At 42.7% G+C, this 18,014-nt stretch overlaps 1 protein-coding gene across 3 annotated transcripts; it reads left to right on the top strand.

The window, feature by feature from the left end:
* The first annotated feature begins 1,362 nt into the window (after positions 1–1,362).
* Positions 1,363–16,259, top strand: si:ch211-131k2.2 (protachykinin-1). 3 transcript variants are annotated; one of them, XM_055657283.1, is made up of 6 exons: positions 1,363–1,486; positions 1,666–1,826; positions 5,141–5,243; positions 8,313–8,345; positions 12,794–12,847; positions 15,354–16,259. In XM_055657283.1, the coding sequence occupies exons 2-6, from the start codon at positions 1,701–1,703 to the stop codon at positions 15,404–15,406; spliced, it is 369 nt and encodes a 122-aa protein (XP_055513258.1). In that variant the 5' UTR covers positions 1,363–1,486; positions 1,666–1,700; the 3' UTR covers positions 15,407–16,259. The 3 variants fall into 3 exon arrangements, with proteins under 3 accessions (XP_055513258.1, XP_055513259.1, XP_055513260.1); XM_055657284.1 differs by having other exon boundaries at positions 1,433–1,505; XM_055657285.1 differs by having other exon boundaries at positions 1,435–1,505; positions 1,663–1,826.
* Positions 16,260–18,014: the final 1,755 nt, after the last annotated feature.

Consider the following 18,014-nt stretch of genomic DNA (forward strand, 5'->3'; position numbering starts at 1 on the left):
AAACATTTGCCTATTCATAAGGAGAAAGATATGGACAATAAAATATGTTTCTGGGTTTAAAAAAATGAGAGTGGAAGGATCGTATCATATATCATGAATATCGTCATTTCTATAACAGGCCAGACTAAGAGGAAGCACCATAGCACAGCATAGATAAAACGGGCCAAATGACCTGGTTCTAGTACAACTTCATGGCTCAGGTCAACGAGTAATGTGACCAGTGCTTCTAAAGGGAATTAGAAAAAATGTCACGGTTTATTAGACCAGGCAACTCCCTGAAGGGTCTGGAGAGATTTGAGTATAGGAGCAGGGAGGTTCTACTGCAGTTGTACAGGGTATTGGTGAGACCACACCTGGAGTATTGTGTACAGTTTTGGTCTCCTAATCTGAGGAAAGACATTCTTGCCATAGAGGGGGTACAGAGAAGGTTCACCAGACTGATTCCTGGGATGTCAGGACTTTCATATGAAGAAAGACTGGATAGACTCGGCTTGTACTCACTAGAATTTATTAGATTGAGGGGGGATCTTATAGAAACTTACAAAATTCTTAAGGGGTTGGACAGGCTGGATGCAGAAAGATTGTTCCCGATGTTGGGGAAGTCCAGGACATGGGGTCACAGTTTAAGGATAAAGGGGAAATCCTTTAGATCCGAGATGAGAAAAACATTTTTCACACAGAGAGTGGTAAATCTCTGGAACTCTCTGCCACAGAAGGTAGTTGAGGCCAGTTCATTGGCTATATTTAAGAGGGAGTTAGATGTCGCCATTGTGGCTAAAGTGATGAGGGGTATGGAGAGAAGGCAGGTACAGGATACTGAGTTGGATGATCAGCCATGATCATATTGAATGGCGGTGCAGGCTCGAAGGCACCTATTTTCTATGTTTCTATGTTTCTATGAGAGGGGTCTCGACCCGAAACTTCACCCATCATTTTTCTCCAGAGATGCTGCCTGACCCGCTGGGTTACTCCAGAATTTTGTGTCTATCTTCCCCATTAACATTACATATACGACACGATACGATAGAACTTTGTTTGTCCCAAGAGGGAAATTGAAATATGTTAACGGAATAACAATATCACGAACTAGAAGTTTCGGTAGTTTAACCGTTTACGTAAAGTGTCTGTCGTTAAACAGGTGCCGAGTGACAAAAACGGAGGTGCGTTTTTTTCTCAGGGAAGGTCAGATTGAGGGAGGGTTCTTGCATCTTGAGTCCTTAATCGCCTTCGTTGCAAATGATTCTTGCGTTTCTGACCTATCCCGCATTGGCTGTATCTTCGCCCTTCCCATGTTAATTGTCAGGAGAGCGCTTCTTATTTCCCTCCTTCCACTGAATCTGAAACGACAGGTCGGTGATTCATTCGCTTTCAATAACAAAAAGGAGGGTCTTCGTCCTCTGGATCACTGTGAGGTTTCCTATAAATGAGTCCTGGGCGCACTAAGGTGCCAGGGAGAAGCCAGAGAGGCAGGTGAACCCGCGCCGAGGTTGTGAAACTCAACTTTGGTAAGTAGGAAGATATAAGCTTTAGTCGTAGAACTCTCTCGGTCTCTCTCTCTCTAATTACTCTCCTTCTTTCTCTTTGTGTGAATATATTTGAGCTTTTACTTTCCACTTCGATTGATATCGTAGGTTGAGTCACGTTCTTTCCCTCCACTATAAGTAGGAGTTCGGATCTCAAGACTTGTCATCACACCGCCCATGAGAATGGAGAGCGTAAAAGCCATCCTTCTGCTGATTGCAGTGATCGCACACGCTTACTGCGACGAGGAGCCGTCGCCAGCTGCCGAGAAGGATTCGTGGAGTCTGGACAGCGAGAAGTGGCAGGTAAACCCGTGCCCGTTCACTTCGTGCGGCGCTTCTAAACGTGTTAAAGCTGGAGTAACTCAGCGGGGGACAGGCAGCATTTCTGGAGAGAAGGAATGGGTGATGTTTCGGGTCGAGACCCATCTCCCGAAACGTCACCCATTCCTTCTCTCCGGCGATCGCTGCTTGTCCCCGCTGAGTTACTCCAGCTTTTTGTGTCTATCTTCGGTTTAAACCAGCGTCTGCAGGTCGTTCATATACATTTCTAAACGCGTTATTCTGCCCAGGGCAACCGCGCAATACAATGAACTCAAGCTGAAACTTCCCAGCGTCACCAATTGAAGCAATTTGATAAACGATGGGGGTGTGTGGCTTGGATAGAGGGGTGGAATCTGGAAGAGAGTAGGGACAAGACGGGCGTTGGAATTGTGGAAACACGAGACTGCAGATGCTGGAATCTAGAGCAAAACACAAAGTACTGGAGGAATTCGGAAGGTCAGGCAGCATCTGGAGAGGGAATGGGAGGGCGTCTGGTGTCGGGAGATAGACACAAAAAGCTGGAGTAACTCAGCGGGCCGGGCAACATCTCTGGAGAGAGGGAATGGGTGACGTTTCGGGTTGAGACCCGATCCTTCTTCAGACTGGTCTCAAGGTTGGAGTCTGAAGGCTCCCGACCCGAAACATCGCCTGTCCCTCCACAGATGGCGCCTGGTCCGTTGAGTTCCTCCAGCATTGAGTTTGTGTTCAAATTGGAATTGTGAGACAGGAACAGTGTAGATGATGGATTGGGGGTAGGAGTAGTGGGTAAGAAGCTTGATGGAAAAACGCTAACCTATATGACGAGTTAAATGAGAATTGGAGAGAATTATTACATGTTTCACTCTCCAATGGCATTTCGTCTCCAGAGATCAGACTTTGAGTTGGTGTCCTCGAATTTCCTCAGTCAGCGCGACCGGGATTGTCAGCTGAAGAGATATACGAGTATTTCACGCAGGGTAAAGGGTTATGGCGATAGGGGCAAGAATGAATACGAATCAGGGGGCAACGTTTTCACTCAGAGGGCGGTAGGTATATGGAATAAGCTGCCAGAGGAGGTAGTTGAGACAGGTACTATAACAACATAAAAAGACATTTGGACATGTACATGGATTAGAAAGGTTTTGAGGGATATGGGCCAAACGCGGGCAAATTGGACTACCTAAAATGGACCGTTTTAGTCGGCACGGACGACTTGGGTTGCAAGACCTGTTTCCGTAATAAAATTCAATTGCGGGTGCTAGTTCATACCAAAGGTGGACACAAAGTGCTGGAGTCATCAGCGGGCCAGGCAGCATCCCTGGAGAAAATGGATAGGTGGTCGTGATGTTTTGGGTCGGGACCCTTATTTAGGTTGTTTGCTGTTCGTTGTGTACACATTCTCCTCTTCCCTGGCCAATGTGTCAACTCCCCAAAGTTGGAACCCGATCCCGTATTCTAAGCTCTTTTCCGTAACTTAATGTCTCCACGCCATCCCCGTCGCATCCTTCCTCTTCGCGTTTTGTTTTGGTCCAGTATTTGTGATTTGAGGTTAGCAGCGAGCCGACAGGTTGCCTCTTGGCGCCATATCATACACATTCATTTCCCAATGTCGTTGTGCAAACCCGAGCTTTTTGGAATTCACCCGGACAGAGCCAGGCGTTAACACCCTGAGATTAGCAACACCCTGAGATCAGCGAGTTGTGTAGATGTGACGGAGGTTTGATTGAGGATAGCGAGCTCTTTATCCCAGTGGACTGGGAAGAAATAGACAAGTAAATTGTTACACCAGACTCGATAGTTGTGGCCACAGAGAACACAATAATTATTTCCCGGCACAAAGTATCTGCTGGTAGAGTTGCTGCCTGACTTATTATACAAATTATGCCAACGGTGGTGGAACAAGCTGCCGGAGGAGGTACTTTAGACGGGCCACTATCGCAACGTTTAGAAACAGAAAATAGGTGCAGGAGTAGCATTTCAATATGATCATCCAAAACAGTACCCCGTTCCTGCTTTTTCCCCATATCCCTTGATTCCGTTAGCCCTAAGAGCTGAATCTAACTCTCTCTTGAAAACATCCAGTGAATTGGCCTTCACTGCCTTCTGTGGCAGAGAATTCCACAGATTCGCGACCCTCTGGGTTAAAGAAAAATTGAAGAAACATTTAGACAGGCACATGGACAGAACAGGACAGGTTTAGAGCGATATGGGCCAAACGCAGGCAGGTGTGACTCGTGTTGATGGTACAAGTTGGTCGGTTGGGGTAAGTTGGGCCGAAGGGTCTGTTTCCACGCTCTGTGGCTCAATGACTCACTGCGCCAGAGACTGGAGTTCAATCCTGACCACGGATGCTCTCTGTGTGGAGTTTGCATGTTCCGCGTGGGGTTCCTCCCACATCCCAAAGACGTGTTCGGGTTGGTGTGTTAATTGTCCTCTGTAAATTACACTTGCGTGCAGAGAGTGGTATGCGGCAGAAATTAATGGTAATAAAGCGAGAATAAAATTGGATTAAATTAGTGTAACAGGTTAAATGGTGGCAACAGGTGAGCCAAAAGGACCTGTTTCCGCGTTGTATCTCTCTAAAAATAAACTTGTGGCGTGGACCAGGTCTCCAGTTAGTGCGTCCCACCAACTTTCTCCAAACCGGCTCCACGCCGCTGTATCGGAATTCATGCGCTTTATAAATGTTAGCCATAGACTCATTGTCACCGGAATAAATAATCATGAATTCAACGATAGACGACGATACATTCTGAATATTTCATCAACTAAATCACACGTGTGAGAAAAAAATACCGATGAACTCAGAAAGGCAAGGAATGTAATTTGACAATGCGTTTTATAACACAGTTCCATGTCTTCTCTGTACACAAAGTGCTGGAAGGGACACAGTGGATCAGGCAAGACATGATTTTATTAAGCCTCTAGGAACTGGTGACCAAAGCAGGGAAAAGGAAAATACTTTTTACAAGTTTATATCCCAGACGATGGAGAATGGGCAGGTGGCGTGTTTGGTCGGAAGATCAGTCTGAAGAAGGGTTCCGACCCCAAACGTCCTCAGCCCATTCCCTCTCACAGATGTTGCCTGTGTTTTTGCTCAAGATTCCAGCATCCGCAGTTCCCTTTGCCTTCGCGCCTTGAGTACCTGAGCTCCCAGCTACCCAATTGTCAATCCAACAGGTTCTACGTTTCATCCCGAATTTCACTTCAAACCATTTTCTCCACCGCTCATGTATCTGCCGGGAATTAAATGCATTAATATATATTTTTAAAGACTGGGAATAGAAATAATATTGAACCTTTTGCGCTATCTTCAGGAAAACCTACCAGAAGACACCAATCTTATCCAGCAGTTTGCGCGCCTGGTAAAAAGAGCAAAAATTGATAAATTCTACGGTTTGATGGGGAAACGCTCTTCTGGTAAGCGGTTCCATCTGATGTTATTCGTGTATCCCTCCTGTGAGTTTAATCTATTGCTTCAACTATTGCGTTATCTATCGCTATCTTTGGGTAAATAAAATGTTTTTTTTTTGTTTTATGTTATCTATAGTGGAGTCTTCTTGTCCTATCATAATTGACTGCACATTGTGAATGTCCTGAAGATAGACACAAAAAGTTGGAGTAACTCAGCGGGACAGGCAGCATTTCTGGAGAGAAGGAATGGGTGACGTTTCGGGTCGAGATCCTTCTTCAGTCTTCAGTCTGAAGAAAGGGTCTGGACTCGAAACGTCACCCATTCCTTCGCTCCAGAGATGCTGCCTGACTCGCTGAGTTACTCCAGCATTGTGTATCTATCTTCGGTGTAAACCAGCATTTGCAGTTCCGCCCGACACATTGATCATGTGCTGATCATTGATCCTACTATTCATGGTTACGACACAATGAACTGCAGATGCCGGAATCTAGAGCAAAACTCAGCGGGTCAGGCAGTAGACGTGGAAGGAAAGGACAGAGGTCCCGACCCGAATCGTTGCCCGTCCATTGGCTCCACAGATGCTGCCTGACTCGCTGAGTTACTCCAGCATTTCGCCTTCCCAGTGATGACATTTGCCATTGTTTAAGAGGGAACTGCAGATGCTGGAGAATCGAAGGTTAACCCAGAGGGTCGTGAATCTGTGGAATTCTCTGTGGAATGACATTTGCCATTGTTCTGTTGAAAGATCATTTATCCGCCACATCATGTACCTGCGCCTACTTAAGACCATTTGCTAACATTGTTCCCATGTTGCACAAGATCTCGGACGACGTTCTAAAAATTCTGAAGACAGGTCCCGTCCCAAAACGTCACCTATCCATGTGCTCCATATATGCTGCTTGACCCGCTGATATACTTCCACACAGGATTCCAGCATCTGCAGTTCCCTGTGTCCTCATTTTAGTTTTGCGGTTTGTCTCCATCCTAGTATCAAATATTGTGTTTCTGATCTTTCTCTCCCAGTAAGAGACCATAGGACTGTTTTTCAAAACTTGTAAAACCCCCTGCTAAAATTCTCCATCTTTTGGAATGTAAAATTGTGAGAAGCCTATTTCTTTTCCCTGCCTTGGTCATCGGTTTCTGGAGGCTAAATAATATCATACACATATTACTTTACCACTATTACACAATTGATTATCGTGCATTTTATTCAATTTAATTTAACATTCTGGCTGATATGTTATTTGGTTCAGTTTAGAGATACAGCATGGAAACAGGCCCTTCGGCCCACCAAGTCCACGTTTTCCATTGATCTCCCATTCACACTAGTTCTATGTCACCCCACTTTCTTATCCATTCCCTGCACACTAAGGGAGATTTGCAGAGCCCAATTAACCTGCAAACCCACGCGTATTTGGGATGTGGGAGGAAACCCATTGGATCAAAGGGAGAACGTGCAAACTCCACACAGACAGCACCTGAGGTCGGGAACAAATCAGCATCATTGACACTGACACTGTGAAGCAGCAGCTCTATATTGGAAGATGAAATTATGATTAATATTATAACAATAAGATTAATTTTATCCCTGCTATAATTTGATTCATCTTTTCACAAGGCTTCAGCATTTAAGAAAATTATCACCGTATTGGCTGACGAGTTCAATACCAATCTTGGTTTTGATCTTCAATAATCATTATCAATAATTATAACTATTTTAAATTATGTTTCAATCTTTCTTGATTAGAACTTTAATAGTTTATAATTTTACATACTCTCCTAAACTGACATTAATCTTTCCAATCACACACAATTAAAATGACAGCAATTAATGCACTTTTCCCTTGAATAGCTCCCATTAACATTTAATGGAGATTTAATTGCTCACCAACTTCCTTGCTGTTTATCTTTTCCTTTCCACTCACTTACAATTTACAAATTTACCGATTGGACACTTCATTGGGAATCTATGTATTTCACTTGAAACAGCATTTGCTGCTTTGCTATCCATGTACCTGTCCAAATGTCTTTCAAATGTTGTTATAGTACTTGTCTCAACCACTTAATCTGGCAGCTCGGTCCATACACCCACCTGCCTCTGTGTGAAATAGTTGCCACTCTGTTTCCTATTAAATCTTTCCCCTTCTCACCTTAAACCTATGTCCTCTGGTTCTTGATTCTCCTACTCTGGGTAAAAGACTCTGTGCATTCACCCTATCTATTCCCCTCATTATCTTATACACATCTATAAGATCATCCTTCATTCTCCTGCGCTCCAAAGAATAAAGTCCTAGCCTGCACAACGTCTCCCCGTAGCTAAGGCCCTCAAGTCCTGGAAACATCCTCGTCAATCTTCTCTGCACTCTTTCCAGCTTAACAACATTGTTCCTATAGCAGAACAGAACACGGTACTCCAAATGTGGCTCCACCAACGTCTTGTACAATTGTAATATAACACCACAATTTTATACTTAATACCCTGACTGATTAAGTCCAATGTGTTGCAAGCCTGTGACTCCACTTTCAAGGCACAATGTACCTGCACTCCTAGATCCCTCTGCTCTACGACGCTCCCCAGAGCCCTGCCATTCACAGCAAAGTTTGATTTTTACAAAAAGATTTAATGCTTTGTTTTCAAAGATGTGTATGTGTTCTCACTTGCAAAGCCTCAGAGATTAATAGAAGAGAGAATGGATAAAACTAGATAAAAGCCCACACACCTGTGAATCCACCATAAGGTTTGCTAATGTTATATTTGTCCTAGGAATGACTTGGGCTATACCACCTCACCTATTTTTCTGAATCGTGTTTGTGGATCTCCCCATGGCTGGCTGACCAAAATATGATTAAACTTGGTTTTGTTTTTATCCATTGTTCAATATCAAACTGGAACATCCTGTCCTTTCTCATGCCTGAGATCTAAACCCACAGGTGAATTACAGATAGCCTCTGGTATCCTTGGAACCATGTTAACACCTTAGGAAATGTGGTGATGAGATATTATACAAATAGTTATGAGCAGTATTCATTCAGATTCATTTTCCATGTAACATGCAGTGTTTTTTTTCTTTCAGGCCCAACACAAGCTGGAATTGTTGGCCGTAAAAGTAAGTCTGTCTGAATGATTGTGTTTATTGTTAAGGTGTATGCTCTCAGAAGGCATTAGTTATAGACCTAATACAGCATGGAAACAAGCCCTTCGGCTCATGTCATTCATGCAAAACAAGATGCCCCATCCAAATTGGTCCCATTTTCACTAATTTTGCTCATATACTTCTGAACCTTTCCTATCCACGTACCTGTCCAGGTGTCTGTTAAATGCTGTTATTGGATCCACCTCACCTACCTCCTCTGGCAGCTCATTCCATACACCCTCTGAGTGAATAGGTTTTCTCTCAGGTTAGTATTAAATCTTGCTCCTCTCCACTTAAATGGACATTCTCTGTGCATTCACCCTGACTATTCCCCTCAAGATATTAAACAACAAATTAGGTAATTAGTTAATTACCGAGGCACTGCATATAAATAAGAAAGTAAAAACAATTCCGGAAAGATCCTTGAAGATCTCTGGAGTGCATAGAATGGAAAACAGACGTAATTAATCAAAGTGTTCTCATGCAATTAGAGAGCTGAGAATGGAACTAAGCAAGGACTGTCCCACTGAGGGGGACAGTAGGGGAGATGTGTTAAAGGCATGTGGTAAAGACCACAGATGGATACAGCAAAACAGGTGGCTCGATGCACTACCATCACATTTACAAAGAATAATGCCCATAGTTCAGATTTGGCGCTATTTCATATCTGTGCAGCATGAAAATCTAGTTTGGTAGATTCAACCAAAGATTTGAAAAAAAGACAGGCATGGAATCTGGGAAGTAATAAAAAGGGCAAGACATTTCAAGGAGGAAGAGAAGCTGGAGGTAATGGTTCTCTAAAGCAATGTGCTTTTTTGGTTCAGGGGCAGGGTGATGATGATAATCGTACAAGAACTGTAAACTGATGGGAAATCATTCATAATTTCAGCAAATTAACCAATATATAGAAAAGCTTAAATAATTGTTTAGTTTGATCTCATAATGACACAACCACTTCAGGATGGTAAAGAAGGTGTTGAGTCTGCTTGCCTTCATTGCCAGGGGCACTGAATGGAAGTGTCAGGAAGTCATGATGCAACTCTATGAGAGTGTGGTTCGGCTGCATTTGGAGTATTGCATGTAGTTCTGGTCGCTCCATTACAGGAAAGATGACGAGACTTTAGAGAGGATGCAGAGAAGGTTTACCAGAATGCTGCCTGGATTAGAGGGGTTCAGCTGCAGGGAGAGGTTAGATAGACTTGGATTGTTTTTGCTGGAATGCCAGAGGTTGAGGGAAGACTTGATGGAAGTATATAAAATGATGAGAGGCATAGATAGGGTAGACAGCCAGAGCCTTTTTGTAACTTTTACTTCCACGCATTATACCGCAACAAATTCACTGAGGTCCTGCTGCTAAATGAAGCTACATTTTCATTTACTGTCGTTTCACAGAGATTACAAGTGTCTATCGCAGGTTGAGCTGAACCACACAAACTCTGATTTTTTAAAATTTAAATTCTACTTAAGCGAACTGGAATCCAGAGAGTAAATTGCATTCATGCGTGTTTACCTGCATCAGTATCACTAAAGATGTTCTCTGATTTTAACATAAAGATAAGTATCAACAACCATTCAGTAACAGTTCTTCAGCTGGTCAGACAACATCTCTGGAGACAAGGAATGAATGACCCACAGAGATGACCCACTGAATTACTCCAGCAGTTTGTGTCTATCTTCATTTTAAACCAGTATCCGCAGTTCCTTCCTACAGAGTAACATGTTCCTACTGCTTTGACAATCAAAAAAAGTAAACTGTTTAAGAGAAGATTTGAGATAAATAATGATACAATTATAGAGCATGGAATAACTCATTCAGGAGATCAACAGGGTGTTTTGTTTCTGAGGGCTTATCATTCATACTAATCCATACCGAAAAATACTTCACATTTCCAAGACTATTTTTTAATCCGACTTCCATCACTGTAATAGTCATAGAGTCATGCAGCACAGAAGCAGACCCATCAGCCCATCTTGTCCATGCCAACCAAGATGTACCTCTATGCTAGTCCCATTTGCCCATGTTTGGCCATATCCCGCTAAATCATTCCTATCTGTGAACCTGCCCAAATGTCTTTTAAATGTAACTATCGTACCTGCCTCAACCATTTCCTCTGGCAGCTTGTTCCATACACCTACAACCTGTATTGTATGAAAAAGTTGGCCCATGTGTTCTTATTAAATCTTTTCCCTCTCACTTTGAACCTATGCCCTGGAATGCTTGATTCCCGTACCCAAAGAAAAAGACTGTGTATTTAAACCACTCATGGTTTTATACATTGTTGTCAGATCATCACTCAGCCTCCTGCAATTGAAGGAATAACAGCTCAGTTTTTTGAGTCCTGGCAACTTCCTTGCTGTTTTATCCAACCTTTCTGCAAAACTAAAATCTCCTGCGCCTCTGCCTATGTTTCTTAAGTGATGATATCAATTTCTTTCATTTAATTCCTCCTGTCTAGAATCACTGGTAAGTGATGGAGTCTCTAATTACCTAATCACCAAATCAAACCCTTCATGGCACCTTTGCAGCTTATTACATGTATTATAATTTATTTTTATTGTATGTAACGGATACTGGGCTACATCAGGCTAACGGAATTAAGGAACATGGGGAAAAAGCGGGAACGGGGTACTGATTTTGGATGATCATCCATGATCATATTGAATGACGGTGCTGGCTTGAAGGGCTGAATGGCCTACTCCTGCACCTATTTTCTATGTTTCTCTCTTACAATTTTGGGGGCACTGTTGTCGGGTGCGTAGCACACCACAGTTCTCATAACCTTCTCATGCATTTCTGAAATAATTTTACATTTTTGACTGTGGATCTATGGTGTTGAATATTATCCTAATAACAACCCTCTCAACCTCCTAAAAGAGCTGTTCCAACGTCTTGTTATGGAAGTGGCAGTCTCAGGATAGCTACTTAAATCCTGGTTCTCATGCCAGCAAGCTGTGCCATCTCCGTGCACCACTGTTTAACATCCCAGGTTTTGAAAGTAATGATAAGAATCACACTTGAAACAGAAATGTAGTTGAATTCATCCTTGTACTGTGTGCCTTGGGGCCAATCCCGTTAGAGTCTATCTTTTACCTGAAGCAGTCCAATAAAATAAAAGCAACTTTAATTACTTTCCCTTTTTAATATTAGTTCAGAGAGAAATTATGCTAAAAGCATTGGGGTTTTATTGCATACAAGCAATCAGACTATAATTACATTTCTGCCAAACCGTTAGTGTTCTGAAAGTCAGAAGCTATCAATCTTACATTGCTAATACATGACCCACGTCATTTGATTGCTAATTCCTTCACTTTTTCCCCAAGGATCCATTGTGCATTTGCTTTCACATTGAAATATTTATTAGCTCTGTTACTGTGAAAAGTCTTGCAGTAAACAGCAGAGATTCATTCATTGTAAAGAACACACCTCAACATTAAGTGCCAGTAAATTATGCTTTTCAGATCAGATTTCACAGCATTCCCATGCACGTTTGGCATTGTGTAAAGAGAATAAATGTCATCGTTGACATAAAATGGTCTGCAAATGTTTATAAACAGTAGTATATAAACTAAACTGGGCAATGCGAGTTTGGTTTATTTACACAAAACGGGCAGCACAGTTGTGCAGCTGATAGAATTTCTGCCTCACAGCGCCAGAAACCCGAGTTCGATTCTGACCTCTGGTGCTGCTTCAGTGGAGTTTGCTCGTGCTCCCTGTGGCCATGTGCGTTTCCTCCGGGTTCTCCGGTTTCCTCCCACGTCACAAAGACGTGCGGGTTTGTTGGCCAATTGGCCCTCTGTAAATTGCCTCTGGAGTGTAGGGAGTGGATGAGAAAGTGGGATAACATAGAACTGGTGTGAATGGGTGATCAATGGTTGGCGTGGACTCGGTGAGCTAAAGGGCCTGTTTCCATGCTGTATCTACAAACAGAGTGGTTGAGGTTGTGGTTCCCAAGAGAAAAATATTGAAACAACAAAAATGCTTTCTCCGAATGTGATCATAAGGTCATAATTGATAGGAGCAGAATTAGGCCATTCAGCCCATCAAGTCTACTCAGCCATTCAATCATGGCTGATCTATCTCTCCCTCCTAAACCCATCCCCTTGCCTTCTCCCCGTAACCAGTGATGTACCAATGCAAGAGGATTGAAGGTTATCTGGACTAATTCGCAGGGTATGAGTGGGTCCGGATGTCCAGCGGAGCAATAGTGGGGCCCTTCCTCGGAAGTGGGTGCAGAAGCATTGTTGAGAGAACAGCACTTCTCAATATTACCAATCCTAACTTCAATGAACTGAAGAAAAAAAAATAACATGTAACATTTGATTCTTTTCACAAGATGCACTGTGTATTTTAAATGGATATGAGGAGATGCAGAAGTGTATTTAATTCCCATTTATGATAATTTTTCCTGTCTTTAAATTAGGACAAAAGGGAGAGATGTTTGTTGGACTCATGGGACGTCGGTCTTCAAGTGCTGGTATGTCACTCGTATCTGAATTTGTTTTTTTGATTGAATTAATTGATTGAGAGATACAGCATAGAAACGGGCCCTTCAGCTCACTGAGTCTACGCCAACCATTGATCACCTGTTCACACTAGTTCTATGTTATCTCACTTTCCCATCCATTCTCGACACACCAGAAGTAATTTAGAGGGCCCAGTTAATCCACAAACCCACGGGAAACTGGAACAACTGGAGAAAATCCACATGGTCACACAAGGAACATACAAACTCCACACAGACAGCCCGGAAATCAGGATCGAACCCAGTTCTCTGACGCAGTGAGGCAGCCACGGTGCCAATTACTTGTCCTCACTCAGTGTGGGAACACAGCAGGTTCTGGTCATTCAAATCCACTTGAATTTATCAATCCTCGTCACATTCCATTTTTCACATCACAGCTGTCTGGAAAATTAATGTAAACCCTTATTTACATGAATTGTAGCTTTTTACTGAGGATTTTGGCTCATTTCTGTGGTCCGTTAAAAGAGCAATACACGTGAAACACTTTTTGCATTGACTACCAGTAGCAAACTCACCAAGTGCAAGTAAAGAACAGGCCAGTTGGGCAGAATAGACTCTGCGATATGATCCCATTACATGCACAAACTTGACAAGAATAAATCCAGCTCACTACTCCTTTGTCTCTGACGAGTTGGCTTAATCCATGTATTTATCTTCCAACCTCTGAATATGATTGACCGCACGCAGTGTGTTAATATTTCCTTAATTTTATTTGGCTGTTAGCACCAATTAAACGGAGACAATCCAAACAAAATGATTAGAACTGACAACATAGCTCACTTAATAAAGTTCACTATTAATCAGCTTCAATCCGAATGATTGGATTCATGGGTAAAAAAAATAAGTTGAGAACATTTAAAATGATTTGGGCAGGTACATGGATAGGAAACCTTTAAAGCGATATGGGCCAAAGGTGGCAAAACGGGACTGGCTTAGACATGGTGTCTTGATCAGCATTGACACGTTGGTTTGGAGAGCCTGTTTCCGTGCTGTATGAATCTATGAAAAGCAAACACATAGTTCTTCAGATCGGTAGCATCTTGCCATATGTTTCAGTAATGTGAATTTCCTAAAAGCTCTTCAGAGTGCTAATGCTACTCATTGCCATACAGGATGATGCCAGTTACATAGAACACAAATTGGTCCTTTGGCCCACAATGTCCATGCTGAACATGATACCAAGATAAACAAATCTCATCCCATATCCCTCTATTCACTGCATATCCATGCTCCTATCTAAAAGCCTCTTAAACACCACTATCCTATCTGCCTCCACCACTACCGCCAGGATTGCTTCCAGGTACCACCACTCGCTGTGGAAAAAACAAACTTGTCCCACACATCGTCTTTACACTTTGCCCCCTCTCACTTTAAGGCTTTGACAATGAGAGTTTAGTTTGGGTTTATTATTGTTACATGTTCCAAGGAAAGGTGAGAAGATTTATTTTGCATGCTATCCAAACAGATCAGATATACTATACATAAATGTCATTGTCAAACTCAAGTACAATAGATATAGCAAAGATACAGATGTGCAGAATATAGTTCTCTGCATTTTAGCGCACCAGTTCCAAAGACAAATTCCAATGTCCATAATGGCATAGAGATGGATAGGACAGTACCCTAGCTTTTGGAACGACCATTCAGAAGCCTGATAACAGCGGGGAAGAAGCTGTTCCTGAGTCTGGTGGTGCATGCTTTCAATCTTCAGTATCTTCTGCTGGACGGGAGCAGGTAGAAGGAGGGATAACCAGGGTGGGACATGTCTTGGATTATCTTGGCTGCTCCTCTAAAGCAGCATGAAGTGTAGATGGAGACAATGGTGGGATGTCTGGTCCGTGTGATGGACTGGGCTATATATATTCAACTTTGCAATTTCGCCCTGGAGAAAAAAACCATCTGAGCTAGAATCTCCAAACCCTCTCAGAAAAATTGCAACATCTATTTCATCCATGTGGTCAGGATTTGGAATCCAGATTCAGAGGTGGAATGCCAGCATCTAAGTTACGACACTAAGGGATGTTGTATCATACGGAAGAGCAATGGAGACACCACCAACTAATGGCCATCCCAATTCTAACTAATGTATCAAGTAAAGTTAACTTAAATCAATTGAATTGATTGATTGATTGATTGATAGGGACAGCATGCAAACAGGCCCTTTGGCCCATCGAGTCCAGGCTGGTCACTGACCCATTCAAACCAGTTTTATGCTATCCCACTTTCATGTCCAATCTGTACACACCAGGGGCAATGAATAGAGGCCAATTAACCTACTAACCCGCACATCTTTGGGATGGGAGAGGAAACTGGGGCACCTGGAGGAAAACTCATAGGTGGTGATATTTTAATTCTAAGGGAAGTCTTGCAATTCTAGATGGTTAAAGGTAAAATACTGGTAAATCTGCTGAAACACCAGGAAACCCGGTGCACTGAATTTCATTTTTCTATTTTTCAGAGGCACCACCTGAATGGGAAAGAATTCAGTACTATGGAAGGAGGCGCAAATAATGTAGTGCAAATGTAACACCACACAAATGCCCTCGACACCATACCATCATGAAGGGCATTTTGGCTACGTGACCACGAATCCGAAGGTTGTGCTCAAGTTCCTCAGAATTTAGCGACCATCAAGACTGATGTGAAGCCTCTCCTTACACCAGTCTAGCATAATTTGTCAAAGTTGTTAGATATTTTAATCTCTTTATGTAAATCCTCTCAGTTAAAGGTCACAATGACACAGGAATCCGAATCAAACAATGGTAATAACCACCAATAGAAATGGATGACGAATGTTCGTATTTTTGAAACTTGCATTAAAAAAAAAAAATAATTAAAGAATTGAAGTCACAATTGTGTGCTGGAAATGGATCAGGGCTCTGTGGTATCAATGCACTGTTAATTTCATGGTTTTAACTCAGTTAGATTTGTTTAAAATTCTTAACAATATGCACTCCTAATTAAATGCCATTTGTTTAAAACAGAGCTTTGACAACTCCTATACATTTATTAATAGCCACCTGTGGAGAGAAAGAATGAAATCTCGAGTAACCTAAATGTAAAATATTTTTTTAACAATGACTTTTGAAAACCCAGAGTCCAAATAGATGCATGTTATGTGCTTATCAAGATTCGGACAGGTGAGGTTTCATATTCTTTCAATTGGCTATTATTAAATTAATCAACATAAAGTAATATATTGAGTTCACAGTTTTACGACTTGTGGTCTACCAACTAGGAAGCAGGAGCAGCTATCCACTTTACCAACAAAAATGTTAATTTTTCGTGTCTCATTGAAACTGATGGTTCTTTTTGTGTCTGTTCTATTGGATCAATAAAATATGCATCTTGTAAAGTGTAAAAACTGATTTATTCTGGTCGCTTACCAACATCGGTGGGAGTTTATGCAAACAGGCAACAGAACTGCGACATATATGATGGAAAATCCATAATGTTATTAGGAAGCACCCATTGACATATTACCATGGTTATCCTCTCAAAGTTGCAGCTGTGTCCACACTTTCCCAATAGACTTATGAATGAAAGGTCAAGTTCAACTTCACATTGATTTGTCACATACACCAATTAGGGGTACAGTAAAATTGAGTCACCATGTAGCCATACAACAAAAAGAACAATAGAACAATACACAATAGAATTTAACATAAACATCCACCACAGTGGAATCAACATTCTTCACTGTGATGGAAGGCAATAAAGTTCAGTCAATCTTGCTCCTTTGTTCACCGTGGTCAGGGCCATGAACCCTCCGTAGTCGCCGCTACGGACGGCCCGATGTATAATCTCTCTCGTCGGGATGATCAAAACTCCAACAGAGTTGGGACAGATCGGAACACACACTCCGCAGCTTGGAGTTCCCGAATCGGCCGCTTTCTTACCGGAGACCGCGGCTTCACAATGTTACAGGCCGCAGGCCAGCGGTCGGAGCACTTCTTCTGGCGATCCCCGGCAAGGGAACGACCCGCTCTGCGCCGCTCCTGCTGCTGAAGCTCTGGGCCGGTCTCCGAGTAAAGACTGCACCAATCCAGTTGTTAGTTTGCGAAGGGGGGGGGGGGGGGGGGGGCGAAGATGCGACAAAGAGAAAAGTCGCATCTCCATCGAGGTAAGTGACTGAAAACGGTTTCCCCCCATTCCCCCCCTCACCCACCACACTAAAACATATATTTAGACATACTAAAAAAAACAAAAAAAGTCAAAAGGACTAACACGCCGCTGGCGAAGCTGCCGGCCCGCGGCGCCACCCGATGCAGTCACGGAGATAACAAATCACTGAGATGCGCTGACTGGGAAAATGATCGATCCTCTGTTGATAAAGTGGGTTTCAGCTCATCCTGCAGCTGAATTTTCCATTAGAATTACTGGATAAGAGATGAATGAACCAAGTCTATGGGTGTCCTGAGCATTGGCTATATTCTTTTCAAATAACCCGCTAATAATTACCGACAAGTCTAACAAATGAATAAATCCCAGTGCCCATGTCACTGGTAGATAACTAATGCCAATGGGACCTGGAGTCAATTACTCCACACCAGGATAGGAGAAGTCTAGTTTAGTTTTGAGTTACAGCTTCCACCGAATCTGCACCGTTCACCCATACACAAGTTCGATTGTAGACACAAAGGATAATATACCAATTAACCTACAAAACTGCATGTCTATGGAATGTGGGAGGAATCCAGAGCACCTGGAAAAAATCCACATGGTCACAGGGAGAACGTACAAACTCTGTACAGACAGTACATGCAGCCATGATCTAACCCAGGTCCCTGGCGCGGTAAGGCAGCAACTCTACCGCTGCACCACTGTGCCGCTCTAAGCACTCGCAAAAGATTCTTCCACAGCAATTACAGTCTCGAAACTGAAGAGGCAGGACATTTATCTTTCCCCTTTAATTTCCAACTAATCATAGATTCTCCCCACCCCCCTCCCCATCAGCCCATCGGGCATCACTTCAGAGTGGGCTGGAGATATCTGTCAATCCAGAATGTGAGTGCGCGTAGAAATGAAAAGGAAAATTGGGGAACTCTGACTGCTCTTTACCCTGTTCAGGAAATCTGTGTCTCTGCTCAATGCTTCTTCCAGGTGCCCAGGAAATGTT

Source organism: Leucoraja erinacea, chromosome 27, assembly GCF_028641065.1.
Source record: "Leucoraja erinacea ecotype New England chromosome 27, Leri_hhj_1, whole genome shotgun sequence".
Taxonomy (NCBI): Eukaryota; Metazoa; Chordata; class Chondrichthyes; order Rajiformes; family Rajidae; genus Leucoraja; species Leucoraja erinaceus.